Source organism: Pezoporus wallicus, unplaced genomic scaffold (genome assembly GCF_028554395.1).
Source record: "Pezoporus wallicus isolate ANWC-B61680 ecotype Strahan unplaced genomic scaffold, APGP_CSIRO_Pwel_v1 contig_7835, whole genome shotgun sequence".
In the NCBI taxonomy this organism is placed as follows: Eukaryota; Metazoa; Chordata; class Aves; order Psittaciformes; family Psittacidae; genus Pezoporus; species Pezoporus wallicus.
This window is the reverse complement of record NW_026636866.1, coordinates 289,754-309,755: the sequence shown is the minus strand read 5'-3', so window position 1 is coordinate 309,755 and position 20,002 is coordinate 289,754. Positions and strand designations below refer to the sequence as shown.

Sequence of the window (20,002 nt, the reverse complement as noted above, 5' to 3'; positions counted from 1 at the left end):
TATTGCCCTCAAGGCTGCTAATTTGAAAAATACTCTTGGATATATTTTTTTCTATTATTTTTTTTCGGTGTTCCTGATAGAGATCCAAGTGCTAATAAGGAGTTAAGTTACATTTCTTGGTAAGATTTCTTAATTGCCAATGCTGGCTGAAACTTGAGCAGTTCAGAGATTCTGTTGATTATGTCGGCATGAATATTATTACATCAAAATCCCTTCAGGATAACTGCAGGTTTTGTTGTATCCATTGCATCATTTTCCTAATGTTGTTCAAACACAGTACTATAATAATTTTGTGGATTGAAAGGAAATTAACTGTGTCTATAATGCTGTGCCACTTAAATAGGCACTACATTATAACTGTCTTACAAAGGGTTTTTTGGTCATGTTTGCTCCACCTGGGTGAAGCTTCCCAATGTTTTGGAGGAAATATTCACCAGTTTGCTACTCTTCACCCACGCATATCAAATATTTTAGAACAATATAGGAGAAGTGTCTATGAGCTCAGAAACAAGGGCTCCAGAAGAGTGAAATCCACATTTGCTCCAGGGACACCCAATATGGGAATGCTGCTCTGGTCAGTAGAGGTACTCATGCCAGTACTGGGTACTTTAGGAGGAAAACGAACATCTGGAGCGAGCCCACCCAGAAACAGACACTGCAATACCTCTTCACAGTTTCAAGGCAGAAGACCTGGGCCCTTCGGAGGCCAGTTGGCAATTACAAATAGCAGGTCACTAAGCTGAAGGACTCATGGTGTTACCCATTTCCCAAACCCATCCAAGATCCCTATCCCCATACAGCTTTTGAAACAAGCATCTGCAGTGGGACATGTCCCCAGACATAGAATGATGATTATTCCAAGGCCAGGCATGGAATTCAGCCAGGAGAGTGGGTCAATATGTCTGCAGGAGATATGTGGTGTCTCAGCGACCTACCTGCCTCTCCCATTACAGCTCATTTAAAAACATGCCATCTCAATGCATACACCTAAAAAAAAATGCCTTCAGACACGCCATCCATTATCCCAAGTCACCAGCAGCTTCAGAGGCCATTTGTTCAGTTTGAAAAATCACATCTCTGAAGGTACAATATTAGCTTTAAGCTGCAGCTATCACTGTCTCGTATATCAGCTCATTAAGAACACAGCTCGTCTCAATGGGCCTGATGCAGATGATAAGAGACATCAAGTAGCAGCCCATGACAGGAGGAGCATGAGATCCCTGACCAGGCTGATTGGACTCAGCTGTCCTTTCCTCCCCATCCCAAGCTCTGAAAGGAATTCACCATTATGTCTTATTTTCATGGTTGCTTTTGGATTACTCTCACTCCAGTCACATTGAGCCTTGTTTGTTTTTATTCTCTTTTCAGGAAATGCATAATTTTCTTCCTTGACGCTTGTTAAAATTGGTGTGTTCGCAATGTGTCCTCTAAAAGTTAAAATCCTTGCTGCACCGAGGAAATGTGTTTCTCGTTTTCCTGGTGTCAGTTTCTCAGAAGTAAATTCTGTATAAACTTTCCACCCTTCTTCTCCTGCTGTTTTCTGTCTTGTGTTCAAAAGGCCTTAAAACATGTCAATTTTCTGTTTCCTTCTATGGTACAACAATCTTTTTAGCAAATATGATAAGCATCTCCGTTGAAGATGCAAAAATAACCCACTGCTGTTGGCTGCGTATTTCCCTCATGCCGGGTAGACACCAGGAATACGCAAAAGATTAATTACAAAGAGATTAATTACAAACCAAAAAGCCTGATTAGATCTCTGAATTAAATATAGATACTATAAAAATACAATGGGTGTCATTAGAAACTCTCATTTATTCTGTATTTTATATGTACTTGGTTATTTGCTGTATTCACTAAACCTAAACTAAATGGAAACCTTACAGGTGGCAAACATGGGCAGGATGAATAAGATATTTAAGGGTCTCAGGAATTTTGCTTCTGTAGTATTTGCTGCTCTTTCTCATATCTCCTTCCAAGAGGAAAAGTACTTGCTTGCTTTAAAAGCACAAGAGCAAGGGGGATTTTTTTCCCCCTCAAATTAATGAAATCAAGTTTTCAGCCTTGGCTTCTGAACTCTGCTATTCACTTCCCATATGACCTTGGTTGGGTCTTTCTGTCTCCTTATCCTCTATTTTCCCTTATAACAATAAACTTAGAACTACGTCATTGATACAACAAGACGCAGCTTGAGACCACAGCTAGGAACAGATACAAAACTGCAAAATGAGGAAATGCCAAATTTTGGGTTGTTCTATTCAATTTTGGTTAAAAAAAAAAAAAAATGAAAAAGAAATAAATTCCATTCAGGGAAAAGGAGATTTGTTTGCTATCCTCATCATCCAGTGCATTCACTCTTTCCTCCCCCTGCACAGGGGCCTTGTGATGCTCAGACCGTGTAGCACAGCGCTCCCTGCACCCAGGTGATGCTGTCAGATGAATTCATGTCTGTGCAATGCAATTCTCTCTTGGAGTGTGAACAGGTTCTTCCAAGGTGAAAAGTTCAGATCAAAAAGTATTTTCATCCCGAGCCTAACCTTCCTGCCATCAAACCCGATTGCCAGCTCCCTATTGATATAAGTGAAAGCAGAATCAGTGCTTGCATAATGGTGAGCTTTGTTTCTTCGTGGTTTATTATTACTGTCGGTGACTCCTGTGTTACTGAGGGTTTATTCATGCTGTCTCTTGGATATCTCTCTCTCTCTCTTTTCATATTAATTTTTCACTTCTTTGCACTGTTCCATGTTGGGTAGATGAGATCATGGACCTGGCAGTGTTGTTTTTGGATAGAGTCTTACCTTATCAGATGGGATCAGAGTATCCCATCTATTTGACAAAGCTGGTGAGTTCTGCATTTTGTAGGAGCTCATTTACCATGAACGGGGCATTTTTCTATTGAGCTGTGCATCTGCTTGGTGAGAAAACTAAGCCCCATCTCCCTAGGTCTGGGCTGGGCAGCAATGGGCTCACCTGCCCCATACACCCTGGGAAGCAGCTCTGACATGCTGTGTTGGGAGCCTAGGAAGTGAGGGAGAAAAGCAGTCAACCCTGAGAGCAAGTGTTGTGTAGTAGCAACTGTGGGGTGATGTTTTTCTGTCATCTGCTTTGTCATTCCCAAATGCTGTGAAACAAAGCCAGGAAAACAATGGGAAAGGGAGATAGAAAGGGCAATTTAATTTTTTTTTTCCCCTATTTAGTCATAATTTGAAATGTTAAGAAATCTTTTGCTGACCCTCAGGGTAATGCTTGATCTGCTGCTGTTCCCATGTAAATAGGAGAAATTAGGAAAATAAGATATAACCCTGTGACTTCTTGAGAGAAAAATCTTCTAAAGAATGAGAACCAAATTATTTCCCCCTCTCTTTGTGTTAAAAAAGATCACAACCCTCTCATTTGGACTACATTTCAGCTTCCAGTGCAGCTCTGTAAAGGGCAAAAGAGTCTGTAGCGAGTGATAATCTAATTTACTAGCACTAGGGCTGAGAAAACAGGGTTAAGTATACAGGAAGAGAGAAAGGGAAATTCAGAAGAAAATAGAAGATAGAAACCACAAAAAATACATTCTTGTTATTAAATTCCTCAAATCTTGCACCAATGAGCACACTGTTCAGCACACTTCTGGTAGGCTCCAACTCGATGGCTAAGCTTCCCCTAGGTTTGCAAGCCCACTTTTAAATGCCACAAGCCTGCTTGGGGTCCTGACCTCTAGTTTGGGATCCATAGCTGGGAGGGATGCTCCAGGCAGGCAGATAGTCTTTAATGTACCGACAGACCCAAATTTTCCACATCTTAATGAGTAAAAGTGTCAAGAGCTGATGTCAATGACTCGATCCTGTGAATTTTATTTCAGTTAGCAAGAGGAACTTTCATCAGATGAGAAAGCTTTGTAGCATTTCTAAAGACAGACAAGCTTTGAGTTCACCCAACAGTCACCAGAAGCAAAGTTGATTTACTAGGAACAATACGTCTAGAGGTGAGCAAGGCAGCATGCTTAATCACATGCCTTCACCTAGCACCTCCACCTGGCATCGCACCAAAAGGATTCGACATTCAAAACATTCCCTTGTTTGTCTTTGTTTGGTTGGGGTTTTTTCCTTTCAATTTCTGAACTCCTAAGTCCCAGCCAAGCCAAGAATGGCCCAGAGCACCATCAGAAAAGACAGTTCATTCTTCAGCAGGAACTAGGGGGAACAAAATCAGAACATACTTTCAAACCAGGTAAACCAGTTCCCAATATTTATCTTCTGTGATGCACCAGTTTCTTTTCTGTGAATAGCTCATTCGCTCTCCAAAATCCACTTGCCAAAAGGAAGATTGATTAAATAAAGAAAAACAGAACATCCCCAGAGCGTGTATCTGGCTAGCAGATGAACTGTCATTAATGGAAGGAAGGTAAAGGTGGATGTCTAGCAGTCAGAGCTTTTCTACAGTGATAAACAGGGAAAAAATCACAGTGAAAGCTTAAGATAGGTTTGAGGTTTGACTTGCTTAGAAAAAAGATCACATGAAGTGGTTGACTGTGCTTAAGAGAGAATTTGGCTAGACGGTCGAAATTTGTCCTCTTTATGAGCTGTGTGAAATCCTCCACTGCCATTTTCAGCACAATCTGCACCTTTTGAAGAAAGCTTAAAACTCTCTCCAAAGGCAGATGATTCGTTTTCTATGTTAGAGCTTGCAAAAACGTGAACCTGGGTGCAGAGTCAGGGATCCCCTGATGTGAGCTGTGTTATGCATGAAAACCAAGGTGTATACAAATTAAGAGTTTAGGAAAGTACCAGCATGCTCTTCCACTAAGCCAGTCTCTCTCTGCAGAAGTGAGTGAGGTTCCAGCTACACCAGGAAGTAAATCTACTAAGGCAAACGCTACTGGTATGCCATGCGATAGTATTCAGGGGAATTCATTGCCTATCTCAGATTTCTTTCTAGTGTGCCTTTCACATGGAAACAAAGCATTTATAACCTTTAACATCCTCTTTCATTAAGAAGGGGAGGTCAAAACCAATTCTTTACCTGTTGGTAGGACCTCCAGAGAGAGTTCTTTGTCCCAGGTTTGCTAAAGGTAGCATAATAAACAGACTAAAGGAATTTACTTTCTTAACTAATTTAGTGTGAGCAAGAAGAGAAGCATCACCTTCAAACATGAGGTCAAGGAGGCAGGAAACTGCCTTGAGTCCACCACAGCATCCCTCTGTGGGGTGGTTGAAGGGGAAGGGGGATGCAGGAGGTCTGGCTCTTACCCGCTGAGCCAGCCAGATAGAGGAGCTCCAACACACAAATGCAGAGCAACAGTGAGAACTGGTGCTGCAAGTTCGAAAGACCAAACTGCCTCAATCCAAAACTTATTTCTTTCCCTTTGTTCCTGCGAGCACTAGATGAGCCGGGATCCAGTCAGCCTGGTCTGACAACGACTGCATGCAGGCTCTGTTTTACCCCCTGTGACCAAGAGAGGGATCCTTTCGCCGGTCCCTGGAGGCTCGCCTGACATTTCTTCTGAAATTAAGAAAACAAAGCTGTGCGAGTCGAGCGAAAGTGCAATTACACAACGCTTTGAAGTGCCTTGCTAATCCTCTTGCTCCCTCAGGACATGAAGAGCAGGTTTGCAGAGTGACAGCCACATCGCGTCACCCAAATGTTGACGCTGGCTCGCAGCAAAGGTGGTGGAGGAACTGCTGCCCCAGGAGAACACTGTGTACATGCACAGAAAGCAGCCGAATGACCCTGTCCATGCAGACATACCACATACAGAGAAAGAGGAGAAATCCCAGCAAAGACAATAACCCCAATGGATGCAAATGCAGCCAGTATTGGTGATAAATAAGAAGCCAATCTAACCTGCTGGGGGTGAAACCAAAGAAGACAATGGTAGGAAGGTGGTCTCTATATTATTTCAGGGTACCTCAATACAGTTCCAGGATGCTCTGCAGAAGAAGCAAAGGCCAGATGAGGCTGCTGTGGACCCTACCCTTCCTGTCTACTTCTTAACCCTGGCACAGCTTTGAAAGGAGCTGTGGTTTTGCCTCCTGTCCTCTCAGCACCTTCCCCTTGGGCCCAAGGGATGCTACAGCTGCAAAGAGAACAGCAAGCCACAGGGCAAGCAGAGGGACCTGGGAGAGGCTCTCCGACCCGCCTCCAGCACGTTGGCAGAGTCATTCACCCTGATCTATTTGCACGGCATTAAATGTTCTTAATGTCAGTGTGGAGATGTGTTAATAACCCAATTAAACTGTTCATCCAGCTATGTCAAATCTAATCGCTTGAGGAAGGCTTACGTGTTTTGCTTTGTAATTCTTGTACCGCGTTACAGCATGTGAAAATGATGTCCTCGTAGCTGACACCTAACCCCATCTCATCAGAGGGGTCTCATGCAATATTAGGCAGTGAAGTGCTAACATCTAAGGCTGTCTTGTAAGAACACCACCTGCGCTGCCTGACTGCTTCCTCCCCATCATGAGGATGGAGGCAAAAGCACACAAGCGCAAGAGGTCATGTGTGAAACTTGGCAGAAGGTGTGCAGGAGCAGGTCGTGGCATTCTGAGGTGGGAGATGTCAGTGTAAGACCTTGGCAAATAGGCTGCAAAGGGGAGGGATTAAATGCCTATGGCAAGGACATTGGTGGCAGGCCAACCCAGCAGCTGCCCAGTGGTAGGTCATGATGCAGGGTGTGCGTGGCACTCATCACACCATGTAGTAAGCAGGATGAGGGTTCAGGTATGCCTGAACATGCCTATGCACTGCTGACATGACTGTGTCTCTGCTTTCCCATCCAGCAAAGGAAGGCAGGAATGTGTTTCCCTGCCCCACTCAGTTGCTAGGGAGGCTCCAGTCACTCCTGTCCACAAAGGGATCACACATCCAAGGCATTGTTTTTCAGAGGTGTTTACCAGAAAATGCCAGCTATTAACGTCCCTTTCTCATTGCCTTTGACTGTTCCACTCTGATCGTGATAAGCCTGTGAAACACCACACATGTCCAGGTATGTATGTAGCCAGGGTGACATGGTTTAGTGTGAGGTGACCCTGTCCATGGAGTGGGGGCTGGACCTAGGTGATCTTAAGGTCCTTTCCAACAGTAACTATTCTATGATTCTACATACGTGTCCGTATATATCTATATATGCAACATAGCTATATATATATATCAGCGTATCAGCCACCCAATATTTGAACTATGTTACTTGTATTTTCTTTAAATTTGTCTGCCTTCCTTCTCTACTGATCAAGATCTGCAAGCTCTGAGTGTCCTCAACCATGCCCCCTCAACCACCAGTTTAATACCAACTCTTCCTGAAGCAAAGGCATTGAAAACGTGGTCCAACTCGAAGAAAACATCTCCCATCCAGACAGTTCTTAAGCATGTACTTAACCATTGGCATATTCAACACCAGCTGGTATCTGCAGAGCTGAAAAACACATCAGTAAAGCTACAGTTAGCTTCAACAATTCACTTAAGGGCTGTTCTGAACAGGGACTGACTTAAGCATGTGCTTAGATATTTTCTTGAATCTAAGCCTGTATTAGTGGAAAAGTCATTGTTCCACACTAGATTTTTATATGTCTGTGAGATTAGGATAGTTTTAGTATTCTCAATAGATTGCTTCTTTGGATGGATTCCTCCACTCATCATTAATATTTGGCATTAACTGTCTTTCTTTCTCATCCATTCCCAGAGACAAGGAAAAATTTTCCCTTCTTTCCACGGATGTATTTATGTTCCCCATGGAAATTATTCTTTATGGTATATGAACTATTTTCAGAAAAGTTTAGCAAAGCCTAAATCACAAAGGGGAAGAAAACCCCTGAGTGTGAGTTCATAAGGGGAAAAGTTGGGATTGCAGTGACCTGTAATGTGAATTTTTTTTCTTGAGTTTAATTATTATTTCCATTCAAATCCCATATATCCTTGGCCATAAGTAAGACTCCTGAATAATCCTTAATTTTTGTCCCCACATTAAATTAAGAGCAAATAGTTAGAATCTGTCAAAATGACAAAGTATCCTTTAAGGTGGCCTAAGGAAAGAAAGAATATAACTTTGGGAGAAAGCAACATGCTTTTCCTCAGCGTAGGATTTCCTCCACAGAGACATCGTCACAGACTGTCAGAAGCTGGGCAACCCTCCAAAGGTTAGAGACAGGGCCAAAACTTATAATTTCTGCTTTACAGAGGGCCATTTCTGTCTCTGAGATTTTAAATACCGTCTCACCGCAGCTGTGAAACTCAGAGCTTGCAGATTGCAGCTAGCACAAGACGTTAGCTCGCCAGCCTGGGATATTTCACATCCAAGGCTGTACAAGCTATTTCTAGTAAACTAGCTGGAAATGAGCTTTAAAGCGTGAATGCCAGGACAGACCCAGCCCGATCTTGGGAGATGACTTGCAATCACTGCAACCACCATGGGAAAGCTCGATTCTGCAGCCCTCCACATCCTCCGCTGTGAGACATATGGACCTCTCCATGGAATGCCCACACCAAACCACCCTCAGACCCACTTCCCCTAATAACCTCCCCCTGCCCTCCGCTGAGGGATGTGTACCTCCATGCTGGGGGAGCTGAGTCACCTAATTGCTGTTGGGGTGTTGTATGCAGCCCAGGACACAGGACCCTTTGTGTGAGAGCTGTGCAGAGACACAGGAAGACTTGCGGTCTTGGATATTTCACATGTGAAGTTTCCACCGTCCATAAGGTCACCCTCTGGATCAGACATCCACTTGGGGGTCAACTCCTGCGCCTGCTGCCATGCCTAAGTCAGAGAGAGCTGATGAAGAGTAGCCAGGCTCTTCTCAAGCCACCCAAGAGAGATGCACCACTTACAGGACTCAGATGGTACTCTCATTAGCTGAGGATGGGGCTAGAATGCAGCTGCCCCACAGAAGGTGAGGTGGCTTCACCTTCAATGCCAAGATAAGCCACTCTTTCAAGAGCACGGGGCTTCACCTGAAGATGCAATCCTCATTGTATAAAACACCACATCCACATCTCTGTGTTAACAGACTCAGGACTGCAGAGGTTTGCATGGGACTCTGTGTAGCCGTGACCTCGCTTTTGCATCTGAGCACTTTTCAATCAATGCAATGAAATCCACTGAGAAGCTGAGCATGGGAAAGGTCTGCATAGCACAGCCCAGATTTCCAGCGGTCGCCCTTTGGGCCAAAACAGAGCTTCTGGTCTTACCCCCCATGGGGCAAAGTGAGCCAGGATTTATGGGCTCATAGATGCTGCTCTAAGCACTATTCGCACACACAAACACAGGAACACCGAGTTCATCAGCTCACAGATCCTTCACAACCTTAGGAAATAAGAGGAGATGGATTTTCCCTTAGACATCATTACTGTGATAGAGTTTGGGAGGAAAATGCACAGCCCTGGCGCTGATCCAACCAAGTAAGCCTGGGATAGGTTTTCTTTCAAGGATTTCAACCCATTCATGTACTTTCTTAATGATCCAAAGTCTTCAAGGAGTTGCCTTATAGTTTTAGCTCCCTTTCGATATTTGTCATGTGTGTCAAAGTTGATTCTCCATGTTTCCTCTGTAGCTTAACACTCTCAAGGAGAAATTTAATTTCTTAGACATTTCAAAGATATTTTCCCTCTATTGATTTGATTTTTTTGCTGGAATAAAAGAGGATCACTTTTAAAATAAACAGCAAGAATATACAAGGGTGAGAGCAGGGGCAGCATTTCTCATTTGGAGACTTGATGTGAAAGTCCTAGCCTGAAGAAATCTTAATGAGTGACTGGAAAAGACCATGTAGTCATTTATTCCTCATTGTGGTTGCATAGACAAAGAAGTTTTGGTGCAGAGCTGATTCCTTAAAGCTACCTGAGTAGAGAAATAATCATTTATGTTTTCTTAAAGGGTTGGGGTAGCTCACACACACGTCCACATGTACCGGTCTGTTTACATGGTGTACAAGAGGTGGAGGCTAAATGGACAACTCTGGGCTGGAAGCAAAGCAGAGTCAAAGAGAATCAGAAGTTGGATCTCAAACAACATGTGCGCTGTTCACATCAGTCAGATACACCAAGAGGTGGGTCTGCAACACAACTGGCTTGAAAGTATCTCTGGGCATAGACCACTTGTCCAGGTTGCTGAGTTCTTGGAAACCCTACACCAGGTCCTGCTAAGGAGCAGGAATGGGAATGAAAGCCTCCCATCCTTAAGATTCTCCAGGAACTTTTCTGACAGCATGCCTACACCTGTTTCCAAAACTCCTGTCTCCAAAGCAGGAAAGTCCAGGTCAGATATAAGGAGGAAGGATATAAAAGAAGTTCTTTACTGTGAGGGTGGTGAGGCACTGGAACAGGTTGCCCAAAGAAGTGGTATATGCTCCATCCCTGGCAACGTTCAAGGCCAGGTTGGACAGAGTGTTGGGCAACATAGTGTAGGGTGAGGCACCCCTGCCCTGTAGTTGGAAATACATGACCTTAAAGTCCTTTCCAACCCTAACTATTCCGTGATTCTATGAACTTGGGGTAAGGCAAACAGGTCTTCAACATCCAAAGTCTTCAAGGAGTTGCCTTTTAGCTTTAGCTCCCTTTCAATATTTGTCATGTGTGTCAAAGTGCTCTGGACCACCAAGGTGGAGAATGGCTACACCAGTCTTGACAAAAGCATTTGAAGGAGCAAGGTCCCCCTCCAAACACTACCTCTTGCACCTCTGGGCCCTTGGCCCCGGGGAATTCAGGCCAGCCAGAGCTTCTACAGACAGGATTCCAGCCCTACAAATGGAGTGGCAGGAAGGCACCTCCAAGACTACCTCCCAGTCCTTCCCTCTCAATGCATTTAACTGGATAGTTGCTTGCTCTGCACCAAAGCTGTTTGCACACACCCCGAAAATACCTGATCTCTGGGTTCTCAAAGAGACTTTCTGATTAAAACATGTTTTTTCCCTCTGTCAGGGGCTTTAGTTTGGGTGATTTTCTTTCACAATGACAGAAATCATATATGGATACACAAACAACTTGTTCATGAGACTTCAAAGGGCTGAATCACCTCTCAGTCTGGTCTTGCACTGCCTCTGTTCATACATAAGCCTTATTAGACAATGGTATTTTTTCACACTTTACTACATGACTGCATTTCACACTCTAAACATAAATATTCCCTTAATTTTATGCAAACTACAGCTACAGGTTTTTTCCACTTTGTTTCGTTAACTGCTGACTTGCTGATTGCTACTGATTCTCAAACCATAGTAGTTTCAAGAGACCCATCATGCTGCAAAGGAGTTCAGAGCAGCTAGGTGCCCTGTTTTAAGGCTATAACTTAGTCTGTTATCATTCACTCTCATTAAATCCAGAGTCATCTGGCTTAATTTGGTCTGCCAGGAATTTGCTTTAGGATAATTTAGAGTAGGATCAGAGTAACCAGGCTTTTTTGCCCCGCCTTTTAGACGGGGGATAATAATAGAGGATTTTTTTCCATGAAAGCCTATGCAATTTCCTCTATAGCCATCCAAAACAAATAATCAGGAGATTTCCCCATGTTTACAATGGGGCTTTCTACTGACCTTCCCTGCAAAGCAGTTTAGGAGAAATCAATGAATAATACTGCATAAGAAATGGGTCACAATTGCTGTTATTGTTACTTAGAATTTACATCTCGTCTAATCTGAAACCAGACACAACAGTTAAGAGGTTCTCTTTGTCTTTTTTTTGTAACAAAGCAGTTATATTTAACAGTAGGTACAGTTAAATTTGACTGGTTTTTATACAGCGACATTTCATGTTTATTAATACTCTGTGTTGAGATCAATTCCAAATATAAGCTATAGTGATGTATAAAAACTTTTCTCACTGGCATAATTGAATCAAGGTGACTGACTTGGCTCTCCCACTCTTTGAACAACTGTAATTCTGTCAGGGCAGAACTGGGTACATGAGCCTTAATTTGTAGCAAGGCAAAGATGAACAGAACTGACTTTAATGCTTTCAGATCACATGAGGAAAGAGGCTTATTTGGCCCATATTTTGGTGAGTCTTTGCAAATGTCTTTACCTAGTACCTCTGTTTGGGGAAGCAGCTATTGGGCTACTTTGAAATCACATCAGTAGTGGTCGATTGGGAGTCCCTGCTCTAAATCCTCAGGAGAACAAAACCAGTGACATCTTCCCTCGTCTGCATTAGCCCCTGCTCCCACAAAGACCTCTGGAAAGATCTGACTCATGTGGAGCTTTTAGTGAGACACGGACAAAAAGGGGAGAGGTAGTTTTTCAGATTATAGTTAATTGTTATGATATAAATGAAATGTCTTTAGATCTGATGTGGTTCCAAACAGTCCTGCTAGAAAAGAGACCTGATTTTTTCTGTAAGGACTGGTGCTGGTACAGGCAGTGGGTTCTGGATCAGAATAGGCCAGCACTAGACCCCTCATATACTTAAATTTCCTCAGGACTATCACAACTATTAAAGCCAATGCTGCTCATCTCAAGTATACGGAGGAAGGTACTGTGAGAAATAAGAGAGAATAAGGGTGACGAAATACAGCCTCCTGGTATTCTGTTGATGCTATCAGTTGCCTACTCAGCGTCTCGCTCATTAGGTTTCTGCTGTGCTGATGGATGGGCAGTACGAGCAGCTGAGACAAGTGGAAAGACAACGCCAGCTTTTGCAAGAGATGAAGAGCTCCTTACACACTGCAAGATCACAAATCCATCACACGAATTCTAATGAGGGGGCTGAGCCAGTACAAATACAACTGTTCAACAGTTTATTTCAGCCATCCAATAAGAATGAAATAACTTAAAAGGATTCACGTTGCCAACAATCTTTCTTCTTTCTTTTTTTCCCCTCCTTGCATGGCATTTGTTAGAAATCAGAATTTTCCTTAACTAAATGTCTTGTGGTCTCCTTAGCTTTGTTTCTTAACAGGGTTGTCTTTATGTTAGTTTTCTTTGGCTTCCCAATAGAAGAGTAACAGATTTCTTTTGAAGTTTTTATTGATGAATGAGCTCCTATAAATAACTCTCTGTGGCAGCAGCTTGATCTCAGAGTTTACTCTGGAATAATAGTAGCAATGGGAATGGAGGAAATTTATGGCAGCATGACATGAAATAGTTTAATGGGCTTCATACTGTTTAACTTAATCTTTACAGATGTAAAAACAGAAATACAATTATTTTAACAACTATTACTACATATTGCCTTTCTAATGAAAACAGCAACTTAGTAAGCAATTGAAGATAGGTACTGAAGAACTAAGGAGTCCACCTCACTGTAGGTTCAGGAATTAGTGTGTTGAGCCAGTGCACTTGCAAACCTTCAATTGGAGAGCTGGGGTGTCTGGGAAGGAATAGTCTACAGGTGGAACTTAGTGCTTGCAAGTAAAGCTGAGTCGCAGCACTTCAGATCAGGGTGTGGATGTTTGAAGCTGCCTAAAACCAGTGGAAGCAATGGAGCCCTGTCTTTGGAGTTAAAAAAAACAAACCACCCTCAGCATTTTCTTTCATGTTGTCTTATTTCACTTGTCTGCTTTGAGAAGGAGCTGATCCAATCCCACCAAAGTTCATGGGTATCTTTGGTGACACCAGGGGACACCCAGTCACATCCCTTTTGTAATCCCAGGAGCGGTACAGCTCTAATCCTCTCGCCATAGGAGCAGAAGCAGGTATTACACTCACCTCAACCAGAGGATGGAAGGAGATGGTGAAAACCGAGCATGATTTCCAGCCCTCTGATATCGACTCAGTTAAAGAGCATTTAACTGCTTACCATTACAAGTATGATTATCTTCCCATCTCAGGTTTGCTTGTTTCTCTGAGGCAACATCTCCTAATAGGAAGGTGGCCCAGATGTGCTACTTTTACCTGGGTAAGCTAAGGAAGGTGAAAAGGAAGAACTTCAAATCTTCTGCCTTCTGTCAAAATGCCCAAACCGCAGGCAAGCTGGTATTTAACCCAGCCAAGGATCTGGCCAGAGGACTTCAGCACCTATATATGTGAGAGGTAAAAATCCAATATCATAATTCCTAGGAAGAGGAACAGGCCCTAATTCAAATGCAAGATTTCCTTTGCAGGAGTTTGAACATGGCTTGTAGCCAAGCACAGCTCCCTTGCACTTTCTGGTGCTTTGCAAAGAGCTCGAGTAAATATTGAAGCGTGTTGATGCTCTGTGCAATTTCTAGTACAATAGCTGACAGCTATTGTTTCCTCCTTGAGGGAGCATTATTTGAAATGAAATTGCAATAAAAGTTATCACCACTGTTTTCTCAACTGTCTGTTTAGTGAGAAACTTGCATTATTTGTAACACTTTCCAATACACAGAAATTGCCCGTGCAAGAAGTAACTTGCAAATTCTTACTAGATTTCCAAAAATGTGGGAAAGTTTATTTATTTCTCCATGCATTCCTGATTCGCAATGTGCTCTCTAAAAATGTCACTGAGATTTAGGCTAACCAAGCTCATGCTAAATTTAGCAACTATATTTTAAATAAACATTCTTTACGCTTTACTGAACCGTCTTTGAAGCGGGCTTAAAACAAATTGCGTTTGCATGAACATTAACAATGTTTTACTTTGGGCTAAGTGAATCTGAATAAGTAATAACGTATTATTCATTATAATCTGAAAATTAGATTTAGGAGACCTAATTCAACCAATTTAGGAAAGATTCCTAGGAGGAATAACGAATCAGATCCATGTTTATTTCTGGAAGCATCCGTTCTGTTCTCCTTGACCACACGAAAGTTTCTTCTGGTGTCTTGTTAGACGCTGCAAGCTACGAGCCTCGGTGAAATCAGCTGTGACTTAGCACGCAATGCGTTTGAGGAATCTGGCCCATTTTAAAGCACTTAATGATTTGTCTGGATAATGCACTAAAAATATACTGTGGGGAGCAATTATGCAATGTCCAGACTGATGGATTGCATAACCTCATAGACCTTTTCCATCTGTAACTTCTCTAATTCTGTGATCTTGTCTTCTTGGTCTTTCACTTAAAATCAAGTATGTGATCTGTTTAATATCCAAAATGCTGTCTCCCAGGAGATGTTTTCTGGGTGTGTGGGGCTATGAATCAAGTAACAATGCAGGTCTCCCTCCTCTTCTCATTTCATGAATTGGCTGCTCTTCATGATGGCCTCAGAAGCAATTAGCAGGAAGCCAGTGGGTTTTGGTGTGGAAAGCAGTGCTGTCTGCATTACATGGCTTCCTTGCTAAAGGATGGAAAGAGAATTAGCTTTTAAAAGTGGGAGAGGAGAGGGGGAAAGTAGAAGTGGTTACAAAGTCCCTTAGAGTTATGTGACCCTGAAATCAGACGTGGGCAGCCATGTACTTTGAGTGACAAGTCTTGAATGTGGCTTCTGCTCATGTGTAAGTACTTTATTACTTTTTATATATGCTATGGAACCAACTTTAAGCGAACACACACTGAGCGTATTTAAAGACTGGAAGCCCCATTTATGAGAAATTATATTCCTGTATTGTTTTAATATGCCAAATTTTCAGTTCCCTTCATAGGAAACCTTTGTTTGGAGTGAAGCCGCTCCATGAACCAAACGAATCCGCTATGATCCTCTTCCACTGTGTGCTCTTCTCTGCTCCTATGAGTTAAAATTGGCTGCAGACCTCAGAGACATGAAACCTTGCTCGGTTGGGAGAGGTCATTCCTCTCCAGTGGAACGGAAAGGCACATATATCGCCCACACAAGAAGTACGCTGTTTATCCTGCATCATTGGCTATTTTCTGCACTTCTTCACAGTATTTCAGACTTGTGTTTATAGCTAGCCCAGAGAGATTGGGAAAGCCAGGAGGGGGAAGATTCCAGGGATGAGTTAAATACTGGGTGGCAGTTTTGTGTCAGGCAGCTGCTTTTTTGGGTTGTGAAACAGGTGTGAAACCACGATTATTTGTCAAGCCCTTTGTGTTTGTATGACACATTTTATGTCTGTCCTGTACTGCCCAGCACCAAAATTCACTGGATGTATAGAGGATTAAAGGATGCTCCATTACATCCAAGTGACATCCAAGTGGCATCCAAGTACCGCTGTACTGACTTGCACACTTATTTCTCCTCCCCAGAGCACTGTTGTTTTTATTGTACCATTACTTCTTCTCCTCTCTATATAAACAGATGACGTGGAGAAGCTGTGTGCAGTTAGTCATCCTGCCTGTTGGCAATAAGACCCTTTTTCTTGGTATTCATCCCCTGCAAGTTACATTGATGGCCTGATCCCAATTAATTACAAATTGCCGTTCATAACTATTCACTCAATTCTGAGTTTATTCAAGTTAGTGTCACTTTCGTGCAGAGCATGTTAAGTTTACTAATTTTACTCTTTCAAGTGAAACCAAAATCAAGCCCAGTGTGGCTTTTAAACGTTGCAGCTGTAACTTGGTCCCAAGCCACTACGACAAAACAGAAATAAAATCAAATGTCACCATGAGCAGACCTTCACAAAAAAATAATATCCTGTTTCATAGAAAAAGTTGAATCTCCAAAAATGACTGTGATAAAAGCATACATGGTGTACATATCAGACTGCAATCCTAATGTGAGAATTAATCCTTCAGATTTGGAGGGGGGAAGTTAAAAGACTCACCACTAAAAACTGCCCTTGTACAGAAAGGGCCCTAAGGTGGAGGGGGTATACCTGTATGAGTAGGAAAGGAATAAAAACCCTTTTTGCAGATCCAAAAAGGTACTTTGGGAGCAGGAATAGCAGCTGAGCTGTACCAAAACTGGGGGACAGGGGGTCACATCTGGGTTGTCAAGTTAAGCAGAGAAAACCTAAGAGAAGGGAAAGGAGAAGGAAAGGAACACAGGGGCAGGCAAAGGGAAGGAGAGGAGCCTGAAGATGTTCATTATAAATGCTTGAAGGGGGATTTTCCTTCTTGTGGGGCTGTCCTTACGCTCTCTGCACACAGAAGCAAAGGCCCACCCTCATGACCTAAGTTGGACCTTTTCCCTACCCCTGCATCTCCATGAGAGTGATGCTGACACATGGACTCTGAGACTGGTGGTGTCAGCCTCCAGGCTTGACCAGAAACCTTCTTACGAGGTGCTTACTTCTTTAACTGGCTATAATACCTGTCTGGTTACTGCAGCACTGTTGGGACAGGGGATTTCACAGGGGATAACCCTCTCAGCACTGGTGGGAACACACGTGGCTTTTTCCCCTTTACAAGTGGGTTGTGCTTTTTTCGTTCCATGCCACAGCTTTAAAGAATGGTCTCAATAGATATTTGAATAGGAATTGCCAGAAATAGGAAGCATATAAGGGGGGTTGTTTAAATAAAATCTAGCTTGAAAATCTATATAAAAAGCCCCCATCTTTTTTATTCTCTTTTTTTTCACAGTAAGGAGCTGTAGCTCTGCCTATCCAGAGATCCATCTGCGAGCATCCTTCTTTTGGGAAGCTCAGCATCAGTTCCCACCTTTGGGAGATTTTCTGTACTTCCTCAGAGGAGGACTCTTTGCCTCGAGTTGAAATGAGCCCCTCTGAGCTCCAAATGTCAAGGCAGTTTGATGCCAAAGTTGAATCACAGTGTAACCTAGAAACCCAGATTTACAGTAGTCCAGGTGCTAATTTAAGGACAGGTTTTGCTAATGAGACACGGTGGGAGAGGGGAAGGGGAGGGAAGGGTAAACAGAACCATTTTGGGAACATTATCTTGGTCACAAGGAATGGGAGATTTCCCAGGGCCCTGAATTTAGCCTCTCCCACTTTTTACCTCTCCTGGCAGTGTGGTCCATCATGTCATCACCAGGATATTTGCACCAGAGCTCACTGCTGCATCCAGCAGCAGGCACCACTTCTTTGCCCTCCGGCTGCACAAGCCAAAGGGTGTTTTACAACACACCAGCCACAGTCCTGAACAAAATACTTTTATTGGATATAGGTTTGGTTTCATAATGAAAATTGAGAATATAGATCTTTTTCTTTTCCAAAAGGGCATTTGTCCACTAATATACAAAAAGCCTCTATTTATTGCAAAAAAAAAAAAAATTTAAAAAAACAGAAAAAAAAAGTAATATTCCTGATGGCTTCTACTGTGTCTGGATTCTTCCTTCTCGAAGAGAAAAGAAAGCTTTGGAAACATAGCTGATGTCTTTTGTCCGGGTTGTTAACAGAGCTACTTCAAAATGTCAAGACCAGCCTCCATAACCCTGCTTCAGTCTTTTTTGGTCAGAAGCAACTGATCCCAGCAAGATATGGAAGCTGGCCACATCCCCACATCCACAATGTTTTTGCTCGTTTGTCTTCCTCTCTCTGGCCACATGAGTGAGGAAGAAACGCTGTCGCGATATTCAGTAAGCATAAGCGCTAGGCAGGAAAATGACTTGTGTTAATGCCATATATACAGTGCTGAGTCAAAGCGAGCAGGACTGTGCAGAATGAGCCTAGATTGTTTGGTCTGTCCTTGTTTCAGGCCTGGTTACCTGCCTTTTACCTGCTCAGAGGACTGGACCAATAGAGCAGTACGAAGAATTACTATGTGCAGGCACCCGTGGGTATTAATAGCAAAACACAACTCAGCCTCTTCCCCCAGGGATGGAAGGGGTGGGTTTGGGTTTTGAAATTAAAAGATAATAAAAATACAATAAAAAAAAGAAGAAAACTGGAAACCCAAAGAGCTCGGCAGAAACAAGGTCTGAAGAACCTGAGGGATGCAAAGCCTAAAGGTGCAGAACCAACCCGGTGGGGCTGGGGGCCAGCATGAGCCCCCCCTCTGCTCCTCCACCACCGAGGGAAAAGAAAACTGGTTTACCTTTAAAAGTCGATCTGGCAGTAGGGGGTGGGAGGCAATCGCTAAAGAGAGCTCCGCAGCAATGCGTGTCTTGACAATGCCCTGAAATCCTGAGTCACCTTTAACATCGCTTTTTTGGGGCGTGATTTTGGTCTTTACCCGCCTGGCAAGGGTTGAGTCCGGTCTCTCCCTCCCATCACCTCCCCCCCAGCACAGCAGCGATGGGAGGAGGGGTGTTAGTTAATTATGGGGGCAACTACTGCAAATTAAACACCGCCTCGGAGAAGTGGAGAGGGAAGCAGGAGAGTAAGGGGATGCCGATGTGATAAAGCCTCCCGTGCACCTGGGAGTCGAGCGTGATCGAGGCGCTACAGGCCGGGCCGCAGCCGCCGCTGGCGACCAGAGAACCGACGGGGCCACCGGCGGGGCTCTCCCGGGCCGCCCTGGGGCCTGCCCCAGGGGGGGGCTGCCTCAGCCCCCTGGCCAGGATGCTCTCGATGCTGAAGCTGCGACCCCGAGGACCGCTCTTGGGCGGAGGGGCGGCGGCAGCGGGCGGCCGGGGTGCGGCGGGGGCCGGGGCACCTCCGCAGCGGGGGGGACCCGAAGGGGGAGCTGCTTCCCCCCCGCCCGGCCCCGGCACCCCTTCGTCGCCCGAGGCTGCCGCCGCGCTGCCCTTGGCCCTTTTGGGCTCGTCGGGGCGGGCGTGCTGCCCCGGGGGCCGGGTGCCCTTCGGTTCCAGCGGCCCCGGGGCTTTGGGCTTCCTCTTCCTCCGGCGGTAGTTGCCGTTCTCGAACATGTCGAGGCACCGCGGGTCCAGCGTCCAGTAGCTGCCCTTGCCGGGCCGGCCCTTCTCTCGCGGCACCTTGATGAAGCAGTCGTTGAGGGAGAGGTTGTGTCGGATGCTGTTCTGCCAGCCCTGCTTGTTGTCGTGGTAGAAGGGGAAGCGGTCCATGATGAACTGGTAGATACCGCTGAGGGTCACCTTCTGCTCCGGAGCTTCTTTGATGGCCATAGCGATGAGGGCGATGTAGCTGTAGGGGGGCTTCTGCGGGGGGTCCTGCCGGGATATGGCACCGCTCGGGGCGAACCCCAGGGCAGCCGGGAGGTACAGCACGGGGGGGCTGCCCATGGCAGGGAGGGGGCTTCCGTAGAGATGGCTCATCGCAGGCGTTGTCCCAGCCCCGGGTCTTCCTCAGCGGAGCAGGGCGAAGGGATGGGGTAGGGTAGGAACCTGGGACGAGTCCACCAGGGAGCTATTTGTGTGAGCTCAGATCCCAGCCCTGCCTGAAGGAGCTCGTTCTGCCTCTGTCCCCGCTT

The 20,002-nt window shown here is 44.5% G+C and overlaps 1 protein-coding gene across 1 annotated transcript; it reads right to left on the bottom strand.

The window, feature by feature from the left end:
- Positions 1 to 17,806: 17,806 nt before the first annotated feature.
- Positions 17,807 to 20,002, bottom strand: FOXL1 (forkhead box L1). Its single transcript, XM_057401889.1, has 2 exons — positions 18,707 to 20,002; positions 17,807 to 18,261 (listed from the first exon to the last, which is right to left on the bottom strand). The coding sequence occupies exon 1, from the start codon at positions 19,845 to 19,847 to the stop codon at positions 18,942 to 18,944; it is 906 nt and encodes a 301-aa protein (XP_057257872.1). The 5' UTR covers positions 19,848 to 20,002; the 3' UTR covers positions 17,807 to 18,261; positions 18,707 to 18,941.

Bases quoted from the DNA above. Each gene is read 5' to 3' on its own strand.
- FOXL1 (XM_057401889.1), bottom strand. From the start codon at position 19,847: ATGAGCCATCTCTACGGAAGCCCCCTCCCTGCCATGGGCAGCCCCCCC.